Below are 16,853 nucleotides of genomic sequence, written 5' to 3' on the forward strand. Positions count from 1 at the left end.
GATGTGCATGTCACTCCCTCGCCCCAAACACGGCTCATTAGTAGTTCATCGGAAACACCTATCTGCACCCCCTTCCACACCTCCTCCCATTGCATACACACACACACACACACACATATACAGTATATATACAGTTTCCCTCTCTTTCTACCCCTTCCTCTCTCTCCCTCCATCTCTCATCTCCCTCTCTGGACCCCCTCCTGTTTTTCAGCGCTAATTAGCTGGCTTCTCCCTCTTCTGTGCTTCCCCAGTCACATCTCAAAGGGAGACGGATATGATTTTTCTTTAACCCAAAGGCCAACTTAATCAGCTGAATTAATGACTTTATTACCAGTTAGGCTCCGGGCCATGCAAACGCCTTTTTCTCCGATGCCCTGCACTCTCTCTCTCTCTCTCTCTCTCTCTCTCGCTTTCTCCTGCTCCTTCCTTTACCCCCTGCAGGAATTTTTACATTTCAAATATGGAAATAGACAAGAAAGAGGCGGATACAGGGAGACCGTTGGCGATGGGTGGCAGGAAGATATGAGAAATATAATAATTGAGCAGATACAGATTACAGGTACATCCTAATTACTACTTCGGCAATTAGCTTCAAGGTGCACATGATCATTTTTAAATCAACATGTTATCATTTTATCGGGATGTAAAATTAGGAATGAGTAATTCTGTGAAATCGGTAACATCCATTTAGCCATTTAAATACGTTTGATTGCAACCTCTAAAGGCAATTGGGACACACACACACAAACACACACGCTCACACACACACACAGTAATAATGTTGATAATAACTGTTCAGGGCACTGCCTAAATACTCCCTTTTTACCGACTAATATGCGGTAATTAGTTGATACATTGTCAGTGTCAGCAGATATATTACCACAGTTGAACAACACCGCTGATAAGGATGGGCACCATTAGTCTTCTCATTTACTTGACAAACTAAGACAAACAGACCTGAAGGTCTGCAAGAATTAGGTTCGTCTTGTGACACCGGAGAAGAATGAGGAGGCTTTGTGACTAAAAGGCGAGTCTGGGAATCTCGTGTCTTATTGTTGCGAGTAGAACCGGAGAAGCTCCTTCATTTAAGAGGACTCGCAGGGATCACAGCTGGTGATTGATTCGGTCCATTATTTAGTCAGCGCGTGATTCTCGCTTTCACTACAAAATTGTGAATATATCTTTTGAAGTTATCTGAGGTAAAGAGGGATTCATCACAAGCAGAATATATTTAATAGATCTCGCCATCAACTAAATTGTTCATACCGTTTGATTAAACCAGATAGACAGAGTAAGGTGGTGAGTACTGATTAAAGCAGAAAAAAACATTTTATCATCTCTATATTACGGTTTACCACTGTTTTAGTGCCTGTTTTTGTTGTAATCACTTCAAAAAGCTATAGATAGATAGATAGATAGATAGATAGATAGATAGATAGATAGATAGATAGATAGATAGATAGATAGATAGATAGATAGATAGATAGATAGATAGATAGATAGACAATTTGAAACAAACATTGAAAAAATATTCATAATCCTTTGCCTGAAGCAGTTTTGGACTTTAAAAAGAAAGTTTTTAAAAAATGTTCTTATACCGATAACTGAGTGAATAAAACATCTGACGGATTATTTAAACATCAGACATTGCGGGCTTCAAAACGTATCTTTTGATTCCACCAGTCAAAGCATTCATAGTTTAAAAAATAATCTAAATTAAAGATTGATGGGGGGGGGGGTGCAAAGAATTCATGAAGCCTCATTTCCTTTCTCATGTCAATAACCCTAATCTTAATTGTTGAGCTGCAAAAAAGAAAAAAAAGGAAATGTCGGGGTATGGTTTAATGACCTGTCCCCAGCACATTTAATATTGGACAAAGATTATTCACAGCACATTTCGACCTTCTTGTTTGAACATACTGCATTAGCGGCTGGGAATATCGCTGGTGAAAATGTGCCAGCTTAACATTGTTAATCACACGGACCAGCCTTGGCACATCACCTCAAACTCTCTGACGGCTGTTGGCTGTCCTTGCCCTGTGCAAGGCAGATGTGGTTAGTATTCCACTGAAATCTGATTAAACTCATACAGATATGTTGATATTTTTTATTACAAGGCAGCGCATGTATCGCTTCGGTCCAATGTCTCACACATGGTTTGTAGATTGTCGGTCGATCTCAGGGAAACAAATGGAAGCACTCCAGTACAACCATTCACTGTCTATTTCACAACTGGTCTGTAATTGTTGTTGTTTTACAAACTGTGGCAATCAAGTTGCTCCTGAATTTTGAAATACCTGATTTGGTAGGTTTTCAAAAAGTTTCATGTCCCTTACCACGAGAGAACTGCGTCAGAAGTCTGGTATAGTGCTACTCTCTCGTGGGTCGATGTGTGTATGTACAATATGCCACATTTGCTCGTTTACATTCTTCATACAATGGTATTCCAAGGATCCGCCCAGACCTAATAACCTGGCCCACAGCCCTGGTTCAGATTTGTATTTTTTATTTTTTTCTTCGATTTGACCCGTGTTAGGTCCACTTACGATAGTGTAATACCCCATACAGAGATGTGGGATGGGGGATTGAAAGAGCAGAGGTCAGACTTGCCTCCAAGAGTGCAGTTGCAAGAAAAATTATCAATGCCAACCATGGCGAATGTAATAATGGACAAATAATTGCTCAAAATCGCAAACGGGGGATCTTATTTATCACGGCATGTCCGATAAAACTACAAAGACGATTCTAAATGACTTTTATATTTCATCCGTCATCCTATGATGACGAATGGATCAGAAGCGGCGATTCAGCAGCGGCCCAGAAGACCCAGCTGAAGCTGGATTATATGCCCCAGGGTCAGACACACAGAAGAAGCACTCACATTACATTTGGTATGAGAGTTTAGCTCTGTCATCTTGTCTAAAGCTCTGAGGACATTCAGACCGGGTCTATCCCTGGAATCCACTCGCTATTTATTGTTTCAATAGAAACGGAGTCCAGATTTTCAAACAGTAAACAGATCAGTTTAAGGCCCAGCTCCGGCAACTCTCTGTTTGGCACCGGTTTGAATATCAGATTGTGATCATTTGGATTTTTGGGTGGTAGATAGTCAATCATTTCATAGTGCGGGCCTTTTTTCCACCTTGAATGAGCTTCAGTTACAGCTTGTATTTTAAATAGATATATTATTGACACAGAAAAAAAAAAAACTCCATTTAGAGTTCTAGGATGAGAGAATGGTCAGGATATTTTAAAGTTATAATGGCAGTATAACCGTACATTACTTTAATGCTTGAGCTAAAATGAGTCATGCATGATTAACGGTAAGCCTCTCCCAGCTGTATGAACTCTAAGAAATAAGAACACATACTTTTAGATTCTTTTCCCTCCTCTCCAGATTCTCAGATGGGAAATGTTGAAAGACAAAACTTTGTCAAGTCCCAGAGGGTCTGGAACAGAATCCCCTTGGCACTTACTTTTTATTTTTTTATTTCCAGTCATTAAAATGGTTTTCATTTTTTCCTCTTTTGTTTCCTCAAAAGTTGTGTTTTGTATTTTCCTGCCTGATTAAAAATGTTTTTCCTTATAATGAAAAAAATTGATAATGTCATTTATGTTGAACAACACAAGGAATAATGGATGAAATTTCAGCTTGAAATACAAAAGTTGTAAACTTTTTTTCTTCAAATTTTTTTGTTGTTATTGAGATCAATAAAAGTCTTACAAGGCTGAAATTAAAAAAATCCTCTTGCCTACTTTTGTAGCAATATTTACTGTGTCTCTGGGATATAAGAAAGCGCAAATACACAGTGGCATATAGAATATTTAACTGAATTTCATCCATTATTGTTAATTTGGAAGTTTGATCTCATATTCAAAAAAAAACAAAGAATATATGTAAAAAACTCTGAATATGCAAAAGTGTAGCCGACTGCTGTTAGCTTTTTTACACATGTATAAACACAATTACCTAAATTCCCTGCTGCTATAATTGAAAATAAAACAAACAGTGGATGAGTATTTTTGAATACGATCCTCTCTAACACCTTGGCTCTGTTTTGAGCAAAAACAGCCCACTTTATTGTATTTTTGTCCAATAAATAACATAATAAGATCTCTTATTAAATAATGCGCTGTAATTTGACTGCAGGGCATAATAAAGTAAAAATCTTTCACAGCTGCATGATAAAGATGGTGTTGATGTTGAGAAGTTATTGACAATACTTGTGAACAGCAGGTGAACTGTGTAAAAGGGAGAAATACTCATTAGCAGCTTATATCATTTTCAAGGAAGATGACTATGTGTGAAAAATAACGTGTATGTGTGGAAATTCATGTATAAATCTCACCTCCAACTTTGTTCTATGTTTGTTCTCTCTATCCAGTTCTTATTACCATTGAATTGCCTGCATTTATATTAATTATCTTGTCTTTTAGTTAGCGCACCTTAAAAATCCATTGCTTCGTTTAAGATATTACCTTAATTTGCACACTTAAAACATGAGTGCTAAAAAAAAAAAATGGTGGTGCCAAATCACAGCAATGTTTATTTTGAAAAGTCTCACCCGAGTGTAAGCACTGCAAGGTGTGAGTGATAAGTTTGACAGCAGCTGGCAGCTCCTTTCCCTCCTCCAGGTTTCTGATATGGGAAATGTTGTCCCACATGACCTATTATTCAATTACACCCAAACACTGTTGTTTTTTTTCTTCTTTTTTTGTATCAAATGTACCTGCCTTTGTGGCATCAAACATTTAATTTGCCGTACACTCTTGCTGCGGTAAATAGTAATGAGCAGAGCAGAGGTGTGTATGAGTATGAGACATTTCAGGAGGAAAAAAAAAAAGGGCGGAATTATTCATCAGTTTCTATTATATTCTTTCAGCCTTCCCTTCATGTTCGGCAACTCTAGGACAAATGCGGAATTGCAAATTAGCTCCCGGAAAAAGTGGAATTAATTGGCCATCCTAGCAGGATTCCTATCAAAGTTTGGCCTGATGTGTCAATAATTCCCCTCCTACAAAAGCAACCGAGCTCTTCACCTGACATGAAGCAGAAAACAAAAGAAAAGCAGGAATACCTCCAACACCGTATCTGCTACCCAGCAGGAAATAGATCAACTTAATCAGAGACAAGATCCTCTGACTCAAAGTTAGAAGAGATCTCAACCTTGACAAACCGCTGCCACTTGACCCTCCTGCAATCTCACATCAGATCTCCAATCTGGCCTGCAGGGTTTTGGGTGGCTCTCAAGCCAGATTCATACTCATACTGTTATCTCCAGAACTACGACCAATGCAGACAAGGACATTTGCCTTCTAGTTCGCACTGTGAAAAGGGAAGAGGTAGAAGTGACCATGAAATGTCTCTTTATGACTGTCTCCTACTAGTGTGTGGAAGTGTTGTTGAGCAAGGCACTGAGCCCCTGGTGTTGATAGATAGCAGCCAACTTCTCATGGTTCATCCATGATGGGTTAAATGCAGAGAAGGAATTTCCCTGTGAGGGATTAATAAAGTATATAATCATTTTTTAAAGATGTTGAAATCTCACATTGTACTGGAGGGGGGTCAGAGTTGAGGCCTGACATTTAATCCTAATGCGCCATCTAGTGTTCAGTCAATGTATTTACTATTACTAATTTACTATTGTTTTAGATTTTGACCAAAATAAAGGTCTCAGGCCCGTTCAGATGAGAAGCAGAGCATGACAGAATATAAAAATCATCAGAATAAGGATCAAGTGATGCTCAATATTTGAATGAACCGCAATATAACTGAAGACAGGATGAAAACAACCTTACATCTTTGTGAACTACATCTTGGCATATTTAACTTTTTCATCTCTTACGATTCCTTCAACCTGTTCTGAAAATTAAAATAAAAGTGGAATAAAATTGTGAAAAAGCTGTATATATTTATACATAACTATTATATAAAGCAATAACACACCCACAAGAAATTCCTATTACATCCACTAATCCTATGATGACTCTTTCTTTAGTAAGATATCAATCCTTATGTTTTTTTTGCTACTAGGCAACTTGATTGAATACATTATTCTTGTTTGTGCTGTGCTTAATATGAATGGAGAAACTACAATTAATTAATATTATCTGTAGAAAAATCAAGGCTTCAAAGACAACAGAAAAGATTTGGAAACCTACATTCATGTAAGACTTTATATAAAATACAGTTTTGAGGTATAAACATGTTAAAAGCAATTTGCTCAACTTAATGAAAATAGAGTCCTGAGCACTAGGCTACAAATAAAAGAATTTCATATAAACATAAAACACGTGCTTAAATCTACTAAAACAAGTGGAGTCCTTGTGGAGACGAATCCAGAATAAATGTGCAACATGTGCTGGTAGACATGGCATCACCGCCGGGCGCCATCTGGGGCTGGTCAGAGAACAGAACGATAATTACAGGCAAACATGAGCCACACTGCACATGCGTTCTCCGGATAAAGGAAGACACGGGCGCGGACGGCCAGCCTCACATGGTCGCCGCGGCAGCACACAATCTCCTCACAGAACGGAGACCTGCTTAAACAAAAGAAAATACAATGTGATCCACAGCACTGCATAGGAATTACTGAATGGAATGAAAGTAGAGAGACTAGGAGTTGTGAGGATTGTTCGAGGACATGGGGTGTATACTTGTTTAATATTCTGTCACTTACTTGAGGCAGGTGGCAAAAGCTCTCCTAGCATTGCGGTGCAGGAAGTGGATGGGGAAGCCTTTGAAGGTGTGCCCATCTGGCACCGCCCTCCTCACAGCATCCTGAAACTCCTCGTTTCCGCATGAGATGCCAAGCAAACGCTCCATCTCGTAGGCTGACAGGGCTGAGGACAGTAGATAGGACAGGTGGTCGTCCCAGATCGTAACCAGGTCCAAGTCCTGGAAGGGAAAGTGCCACATTATAACCCTTGTATTGTTGCAACAAAACATTAGCTGTGATTAGTCGTACGTTTTGTAAAGGTGTGGGTGTTAAACCCATATATGACATTCAAAATAATTCAATACATTTAGTTCGATTTATCAAATAGCTCTTTGAAGGGGTCTTAAAACCACATCTTTTTAAGACAACAGTCAATCGTCTGTTTTAGCAGACACTAAAACTCAAGTGTAAAAGTCCCCAACCAGCAGTATTTTTTACCCTCCTGTGCTCAGACACCAGGTAGCGCATTTCCAGCTCCAGCTGATTGCTGACGCAGGCTGCATCAAGAGACGGGGCACACAGTGGGGGTGAGGGGGGCAGTGAGGTGGTGGAGCCTTGGGCACACACAGACTTAAGTGCCTCTTGGCTCATGGCTTTCCACCGAGACGGATTCTGGGTGGGGAGGGAGAGAGAAAGGGAAAATAATCCAGTGCTGCTATTTTTTTTTCCACACAGTGCAAGTAGAAGAGAGTGGCATTTGACTCAGTAAATGAATAGGTAACATACTGTACAGTATCAATTTGTTTGTAACATTTTCCTGTTACAAACCCACTGCTCTCAATCCTTTGTTTTAAAAGTCACCATTGTGCGTCTGATCAAATAGCGATACAATATATTATGTACACTACATATAACATGCACAGACTGTCTGTCTGTCTCTCTCTCTCACTCACTCTCACTCTCACACACACACGCACACGCACACGCACACATGTGCATGTCCATACAAGGTACAAGATATTGCATGGGTTGCACCACAACTTTCCAGGTCTGCGACTGAAAAAAAAGCAAGAACTTATGGCAGACAGACTTTCTTATGTACCAACTGACTTGTGTTCAATTTTTTAACCTTTACAAACACGTTGAACCAATCACCAGGTTTAAATCTACCAGAATGAAACATTGTTAGGTGTGCTTATAAAGCAAACGGTGTGTAATATATTAATGATATTTGAAGTCTTGCTCTTGTCTGCAGAACATCCTGTGCTTACCTGGAAGTCAAAGACACAGACCTCCACAGTGTCAGAGGGCTGACAGTTAGCCAGAAAGGTTTGGTGGTTGAAGACGCAGCCCACGGTGCGGTAGGGGTACGAGACCTTGGGCTGTGGGGCCAGGGGTGGGGCATCTGGGTCTATGGGATGGTGCAGGTACCTCAATATACATATAAACATAGAGGGTTTCATTACAAACATTCTGCAAGGCCGAATGGTGTGATTAATATGACGCATGATGCAAATAAACTATATAAAAACTGCTGAGCATTGGAGACAAAGCCATTTAATCAGGGCCATTTCCACTTGGTGATAAAATCTTTGCTAAGCTCTATTAAATTAGGCCTAAGCTTTATGATGGGAAGTTCTAGGTAATGAGATTTTTATGTTGCTACACTATATATGGGCTCAAATAGCTGTTAAAATAAAAGACAGCATTAGACAAGTAAATGCTGTTACTTCTTAGCTCTCAAATAAATACTGTAAAAGGTCACACTTGCTTAACAAAAGTGAAGTCGCTGTTGCTACCACCGTCACAACATATTAAATTCCATGAAGTATCATGGAAATGTAATCAGGTGTTCCTAAGCTGAAAGATTTACCAATAATTTTATGGAAATACATTGATGGCACCGTAAGCCATCCCTGACAAATACTAAAATGAATATCCTGTAAAAAAGCTCAGCAAAAATTCTCACTAATTGTTTGTAGATTATCGTCAAACAAGAACATTTATGTTTTTTTTTCTAGTATTAGAAATTATAGTACTTATTTGTGTAGTATTTTTCTACTTCTAGTATTATATCAAAAGTAACCAGATCTCTTGCTTGGTGCACCTAGGCTGCAAACACAAAAAAAAACTGGGGCCTGGAGCAATGTAAGCACAAGTGTTACATCAGAGGGAAGAAAAAAAGAGAAAGAAAGAAAGAAATCTAACCTGTGTGCAGTCAGGCTCTCCCAGAAAGTTATGCTCCCATCAGTACCTCGGGTCAGGACCCAAGTGTGTAAAGTTCCTTTCGCTTTGGTTCCGACACACACGTACGCGTCAAGGCCAAATCCCAGCAGGAGGCTGCACAGCAGGGTTGCATGGTCTTCACAGTCCCCCTGGGGGCGATGGGAAATGAGCCTTTGTCATTGCAAATCGAGAATCCATTGAATACCATTACCATGTTAACAGGAAAGACTAAAACTGCACTCACTCTTTGGGGATACAAAAGTTTTACCTTTCAGCAAGGACTAATTCTTTGTAATAATGTTTTTATAACAAATATTTTAATAACCGATGAGGTTCAGTAAACCCTCAAATAACTCTTATTAATATTACCATGAAATGTGCTTATAAAATGTACTCAATTGTCCAGGCGATTTCAAATAGTTTATCAATTTTTTTCACCTTTGTATTTGACAAATAGTTATCTGATATAAATGAATGTTGAATGAAGGATTTAATCATGGAGCTCTAGCTCTAGTAGGCAAAAAAAAGCTAACAATTACAATTAATAATAACAATTGATTGATCTAAATAGACAGTGCTCACATGTTGGTTTGGGCAATTTTAGAATAACCTCATTATGAAGACTGCCTGCCTGGGATATCTGACATATTTGAACTTCACAGATTTAACACCATCCACAATCTTCCCCAGTTTAATAGAGGCATCTGCTTGAAATACAATATCCTATTCTCACTTGACTGTAAGGCGTTCTTACGCACACAAGGAGGACTAGTAAGAACATGAGAGAGCTGGAGAGAAAATGTGCTTAGTAGTTATCCAATTGCCCATGACAGTAAGCAACGCTCATTTCACTCATACAACTTTTCCAGTAAGAGGCTGGGGCTTGTGCTGCTGCTGCTGCTGCATGCTGGCTCAGGCTGCAGGCAATTCCAAATGATAGATGTTCCCCAGAAGTGCTAATATGGACAGCGGCATCGGAACAGGCTGGGGACTGATGAGGCTAAATTAATTTTCCCTGGAATGAAACTCATAAATCACAGCTGACAAGGGCCACTTTGTGAGAGTTGGTTGTGTCTGTCTTGCCAGCCGCTTCAGGAAACATTTATCCTGTGGTGGTCTGGGAAATTCCCCAGTATCTTACAGTGAGATGAAAATGCATCAGTCGGTCAACTCTGCACAAGTCCTCTCTTCTCGGAAATGACACAAACAGAAATGCTGAGAACCCGAACAAAAGCCAGGAAACTGAAGTTATATTAGGGCAATGGCTTTTAGGGAGCGCAGCTAACTTGAAATCTCATACATGAACTTGACCGATTCTTTCAACTGATCGTCCAAAACAGAACTCACTTTTTAACTACAATAAGTAGTACGCATTCATTAATGTGACCACAGCCTCAGGGCGGCACGGGCCAGTGTCTCCCTGAGCAGGTCCCAAGCCCGGATAAATGCAGAGGGTTGCTTCAGGAAGGGTATCCAGCGTAAAACTTTTGCCAAAACCAAACAAACATGCAAAGATTTCATTAATGTGACCACTGAAAGAAAGGGAAGAAAAACAGAAAGGTCACGTTTCAGTTTGACATTCTCTCGTCAGCGAACGGTGACCAGACGGTAAAAATATTTCCCCCCCCAGCTGTTTTTAAATGTCCTGTTGGTGTGAAAATCCAGATTTGGAAATACAAGGGAAAAAAAAAAAAAAAAAAACTTTTTAAAAGATACAAGCTGTTTCAAGATATCCTGAATTATTGTTTTCAGGTGAAATGAATATCCAAGAGATTAGGCTATTATGGGATTCTATTTTGTTTACATCTTGAACATGGTGTCCAAACAATTTTTGGGGGGATTGCTCTTTGATCACATTTTGGCTCTGTAATTGTTTTTCTGTGGGAAAGTTTGGTTTCCTGGCCAACTTTGGATTTTGAAGTTGAAAGGGCAGTTTTAAAGGAAACTGGAGTAGATTTTCTGATATATTTAGTTCAGGTTTTTTTGTCAAATTAAATTAAGATAATTGTATTTATTACCCCATCATGATGTGCACAACATGAAGCAAAGGGTTTTGATTTCCTCTGTGTGTGTTATACTTTGAGAATCATAATTGTGGTCATAAAGAGATTTTAAGCATTGATGTGCACCACTACCTCTTCTAATGTAATGTATGGGAAACAATGTTCCTTCCAATGTTTGCAAAAACGAACAACTTTATGACACATCTTCATATCCAAATAGAACTTCTAATTAGTTTTACAAACTGACAATCATATAAACTCTTGGGACTTTTGAGAACGTGCTGGTGGGCTTGTTCAAACAGAACTTCGACAGAAGCAACCAAACTACAGTTTACACACAGAAACCAGATACCCTACCAGCATAGAACATTTTTGCTTTGGAAGCAATTCTGTGACTTCAGCAGACACAGCTTGCAGACAACATCGGTCAATGTTGTTTGGATTTAGTCTGTCTATGATACACAAAAAGAGGCAGAATGATCTGTTCTATCAATCTGCTTCCTTAAATGATGGCAAAGTGTAATAGAGTTGCAATATTCCCTTGAAAATATGAATAACAGGGTGTAATTAACTCCACCTTTACCAGGGAGGAATCAGTTCCTTACCTTCCCCTGACAAAGGAAAGCCATTAATGTACACCACTGTTCTTGCTTTCCTCCTCCTCCCACCAGAGGGGCCTTCTCATGGGCCAACAAGCTAACAAAGCGGGCTGCCTGTCGGGGACTCTCCAAGAGCCGGCCTGCACGGAGGACACGCACATAGGAACACACCGGCCTGTTGACGCCATTCTCGTCCTGAGGTACGGACACACAGAAGGAGCAACGTAAATTAAAGCGACATCCATCTTCTTTTTGAAGTTTAAGTTTCACATTCCTGTAGTTGTTTCAAAAAATTAAGAAACTTCAGAAGCTTTAGGAAAATATCCTTAAAATAACAAAAAAAACCATGTTAGAAAGCGATGCTTCTATTAAACATAGGTATGAACAAGGGCGAACCTGTGCAAAGATTTTCACCATTTTTGACTGGTGTGAAGAGCGAATTTCAAGGAACTCCCTCCACCACTGTTTGGCATAAACCAAGAAAAGCCTCTCCTTCTCTGCTGTCCGTTGCTTTTCTAGTGATTGCTAAAGGAGGGAAATGGGCTGACATCAATATTCAGTCATTTACACACTTGTTAGGTTTATCAAGAAAAAAATTGAGCAGATGAATCACAGGAGAGGAAGACAAGACAGAGGCTTCCTAACCTGTGTTTTGATGACATCACTGCTCAGTGTCTCTTGGAGAGGAGGATAGAGCTCCAGACTGACTGTCAGAACACCAGCTGGAACTTTGCATTCACTTCCTTGTGGTATAAATAGATGCACATTGCTAAGTTTTAATTCATTCCCATAAACTGTGTCCTACATCTTGAAATCTGTATTTGTGGGGATGTAATACTGCACTACAGCTGCATGGCATTGTGTGATAAATATGAGATTATGCATTTTGAGGCTAAAAGAACCAAGTTGTTGTTGAAAATTACAGAATTATATTCATAAATATTCTTTTGCTCCAAAACAAATCATATTTTTAGTGGGTTGAAAAGTCAAAATCTTATGTCAACCATCAGATCTAGTGATATTTTACATTTCTTCTGTATGTGTGTGTGTGTGTGTGTGTGTGTGTGTGTGTGTGTATACACATTATGTGTGTGTGCACATTGGGAGAATATTTACATTAGGGAAATAAAATATATTTTGTCTGACACACGCAAAAACTGACAGCAACATAACCTAAACTAAGGGACCAAGACCATTTTAAATCAAAACATCAATTGTTTCCTAAGCCAAAAAATTGTCTTCAAAGAATGCTATTTTTTTTTACTGCAGCAAAGTCACTCACCGACGCCCATCAGCTCCACAGCAAGGCAGGTTTTGCCGTTGGGCGAGCTGAGGATCACTCTCCAGTCCAGGAAGTAGGATGAGACCAGCGTTGTCTCGTAGGATGTGTTAGTCTTGATCAGTACCATGTGAAGTGGTTCAAACATTGACAGCATTGTGGTTGCATCTGCCATTTTGCTGCTCTCTCCTGAAGGGCCAAAAGTATTCATACATGGGTTTTAAGTCAAAATCAACTAAATCTTCATAAGAGTATGTCTAATTTCAGTGGTGCTGATTCAAATGTACCCGCTCCATCCCGGTGGATTTCTAAAAGGAAGCCTTCCTTCAGGTCAGGCTCACAGGCACAAGGCACAGGCTTTGAGCGAAACCTCTGATTGCGGAATAGCAAATAGAGAGTGAACGTCGAGGAAACCTGACCAGGTAAAGGTTCTGGCTCCTGCAGGTGCTCTAAGAACGCCTTCCCACCGAGCACTTGCAGGTACAAGTACCGTCTGGATGGGTCAAGACTGGCTGAGAGGTAGAGGAAACAGGCATGTCAATAATAAGAAAGGGTGCTTCAGTTATTGCTATCTTGGTATTGGTATATGATCCACCCTACTTTTCTTCGGCTCAGAGACGTTTTTGTTGATAAAGTCATTGGCAAGCTTTGGTGGAGATTTTGTCTCTGCTTGCGCTTCCTTCAGAAACAAAACAAAATTAAAGAAAGGGCAATAATGAGAGCTTGAAGTTCAGGGATTTAATACTGCTGACAGAATGCACAAAATCAAAACTGATTTATTATCTATATAAGTTGTGATCAATCGTAAACAAAAAGGAATAATTATCAGGCAGTATAATACAAGTGTGAAAACTGGCTGAGCCACCTGAGTGAAGTGCAGGTCCTTCATCACATCATCAATGATACCTCGGCGCTGAAGGGCAAGAAGGAAGTCAGACTCAGATGGGGCTCGATATGCTGGACCGAGATCCTCCCTCACAGTTTCAGCCAGCACCTCTCGGATCTTTTCATGAATATCCATCTGACCCACAAAAATAGAACAGACTTCAAGCAAAATTCCAGTGGAAACCACAGCCTTATTTTATCAAAAATGCAAATGACTGTATTTTTTTAATACCCACACTTTTGAACAAATGAAAAAAATAGGCAACATATGAAAAAAATTCCCTGATAATCCATTTAAAAGAAGTGCTGAAATCAACATCAATTACTTGCAGCAACTGAAAATTTTGCAAGAAATTACACCCAATAATTGAAAAAAAAAATTGTTAAGAGACCATAACATTCTTTTGTCTGCATCAAACTGGAAATTCTAAAAACAAAATGTGCTGGACTTCATTTTCTGAAAAAGGAAGGAGTTGTAATAAACAAAAGGAGAGAAAAAGTACTTCCATCCTTTCATATACAAAAAAGAAGGGATATATTAAAGCAATATACTTTTAGATTTGGTAACTAAATTAATTGTAACCATACACTGGGTAGGATATCAGTTAATTACTGGTAATAAAACTAAAATGATTCCTGCAACACATTTACAACAGTCAGTCAAATTGTTTGTACCAGTAAACAAATACTGACTGCTTGATCAGAGAACAAAAACAAAATTAGGGCAGTGAAGGTGGGAACTCAATGTAAATTCAGAGAATGTCTAGTCCCTAAAAATGTAGCACTTCATTATCAGTGTGTCCTCTTGACACCATGTGAAAAAATGCTTTAATCATTGAGGAATAAACATGATCTCAAAATAAACACACCTTAAAGTGTATGTAAGCTAAGGATTTGGTTTACTTCTCCAGTGCTAATGTACTTATTCATCTTGGGTTTTTATTTTGCCACACTTTGCAAATTGCACTCTTGCTTTACTAAACAAATGTACTAGGAGCTGTCACTGGATGCAGACAGAAATTAAGTCGTTTAAGGGATTAAACACACAAGTCCACTTTGATGGGATGCTGCATCTGTTTCAAGGCAAAGGGCATAAGCAAGAACAGTTTGAGCACAATATTCAAAAAGAAAAATTTGGAAATTTTTACTTAGAACTTAACCTAAACCAGGGCAAATGTCTTCTTTATTAGGGCTGTACAAAATGAGGTGCTTCTCTTGGAATTACTAACTGTTTTGATCTGAACGAATTTGATCTGATAATAATTTACACTGATCATAAGCAGGATGGCTTATTTAAATGAAAACCGTGCAAAATCCCTTTCTATTCAAATATTTTCCTTTTGGTCACAAATTAAAACAGTGAATTCCCCTTGGGGGCGATTAAAAACAAGAATCAGACACACTTAGCTTCTTCTTTGACCGTGGATGCACGGCCATCTCTTTCAGTTCTATTTCTCTCTCAACGACCATTTAAGTTATCCTTAAAACACAATTTAAGAGATTGCAGGAATTTACATCACTTCACCTTTACAGCCACCAGCTCCTCCAAAGTTGGCTCTCTTACACACACACACACACACACACACACACACATAAACACACACACACACATAAACACACACACACATTAACACACACACACACATAAACACACACACACATTAACACACACACACACATAAACACACACACACATTAACACACACACACACACACACTGCTTTACTCGGCCTTTAACTTAGTTAATACTCTCCCGTGAAGTAAAACTGAAATAGCTATGTTTTTATGTGCAATTCGTGCAATTGACATAATTAAGGATTAAATAATTTGTTCAAAAAAGAAACCTAGACGTTCCACTTTCTTCACCTTGAGCAGATGGTTGTGAATGATTTGCTTCAACTCGGAGACCTTCTCTGGTGGCAGAGCCATGACAGCGGCGGAGCTCCAGCCGGCCGCCGGCAAAACTAACGACTTCGCAAATAAAATATCCCCGTGAGCATACAAACAACGTATTTTTAGCTGAAAATTATCAGCTCTTCAGGAAACATTCGCAGTCGATGGCAATTCAGTCCTGTCAACAGGTTGCCAGTTCAAACCATGGCGGAAAAGCTAGCGGGAAGGCTAGTAAATATCTGCCTGTCTATTTTTCCCTTAAAAACCAGGGTCTCCACAATATATACCCCAAAATAATTTTTCAAAATATAGTCAAATATCTTCTGAAAGTATTAAGACCCCGAACAGATGGATATTGTATTTTTTTTGTTTATATTTTTACATTTTTACAAAAGATTGACCATTTTAGTCGGGGATTGCCTTGGACGCCCTTATTGTCACAAACTGCGATCAGTCACATAAAGGACCCCTTTGTAGTTCAAATTGTAGTCTATTAAAACATGTAAAAGATACCGAACATATTTATTATTATTTGGAAGGAGGTGTATTGACAGCCACATCATGGTGAAGAATCGTTTAGGTAAAGAATCCTCAGAATTAACGGAATTAAGGTTTATGGAAAAGACAAAGGGAAAGAGAGGATGGTGAACTAAGAACAATAAATGTAAAAGTAAAGTCGCTTTGAATAAAAGCGTCTGCTAAATGACTGTAATGTAATGTAATGCAATGTAAATAAGTTTTACATTTTAAATCCATGAAGTAATAAAAATTACCAATTGGCATTGAATTCGTCACAAATTACCCGATGTCAACGCAGAAAACTGTATATTGTGTGGATGCTCTCGAGGAAAAAAATAATATAAACAAAAAGTTTACTTAAATTAATTCAAAACAATAATAACACACGCTTGGTATTTACTATAGAGTATACATTAATATCAGGAACATTTTAGTCATAAAGTGAGAGAATTTGTGACAAAGGGTAAAAAGGGGGTGTGTACATCACTTGTCTGGCTTGGAGTGGAGGCCTTTTAATGCATGTTGGCACAATGAATTGTTGTACTTGCTGTGACATCTACTAACAATATACATATATATGTATGCACACTGTATTTGAGTGTGTACACAAAAAGGGGAATATATACATAAGGGAAAGTTTAATTTTGATATCTTACATTCTAAATTTAACCATATGATGCTAAAACCAAGAAATAAATGGAGGTTTTAATACAAGAGATATGAATTAAATCCATTCATTTCTTCTTTAAGCATGGAGCTAAACAAGTGACTCCCTTCTTTGCACATG

General features: G+C 38.7%; 1 protein-coding gene across 2 annotated transcripts; it reads right to left on the reverse strand.

Moving 5' to 3' along the window:
- Window positions 1-6,161: 6,161 nt before the first annotated feature.
- Window positions 6,162-15,743, reverse strand: cep76 (centrosomal protein 76). Of its 2 annotated transcripts, XM_086155863.1 has the most exons (14): window positions 15,521-15,743; window positions 13,635-13,790; window positions 13,370-13,448; window positions 13,057-13,281; window positions 12,773-12,958; window positions 12,136-12,233; window positions 11,887-12,015; window positions 11,497-11,685; window positions 8,871-9,037; window positions 7,934-8,093; window positions 7,161-7,334; window positions 6,684-6,901; window positions 6,501-6,543; window positions 6,162-6,400 (listed from the first exon to the last, which is right to left on the reverse strand). In XM_086155863.1, exons 1-14 carry the CDS (start codon window positions 15,581-15,583, stop codon window positions 6,308-6,310), a joined length of 1,980 nt encoding a protein of 659 aa, XP_086011989.1. In that variant the 5' UTR covers window positions 15,584-15,743; the 3' UTR covers window positions 6,162-6,307. The 2 variants fall into 2 exon arrangements, with proteins under 2 accessions (XP_086011989.1, XP_086011988.1); XM_086155862.1 differs by having other exon boundaries at window positions 6,162-6,543.
- Between the last annotated feature and the right edge of the window lie 1,110 nt (window positions 15,744-16,853).

The sequence above is a fragment of the Fistularia commersonii genome, chromosome 11 (assembly GCF_037954325.1).
Source record: "Fistularia commersonii isolate RoL2024-O1a breed Wild chromosome 11, RoL_Fcom_v1.0, whole genome shotgun sequence".
Classification (NCBI taxonomy): Eukaryota; Metazoa; Chordata; class Actinopteri; order Syngnathiformes; family Fistulariidae; genus Fistularia; species Fistularia commersonii.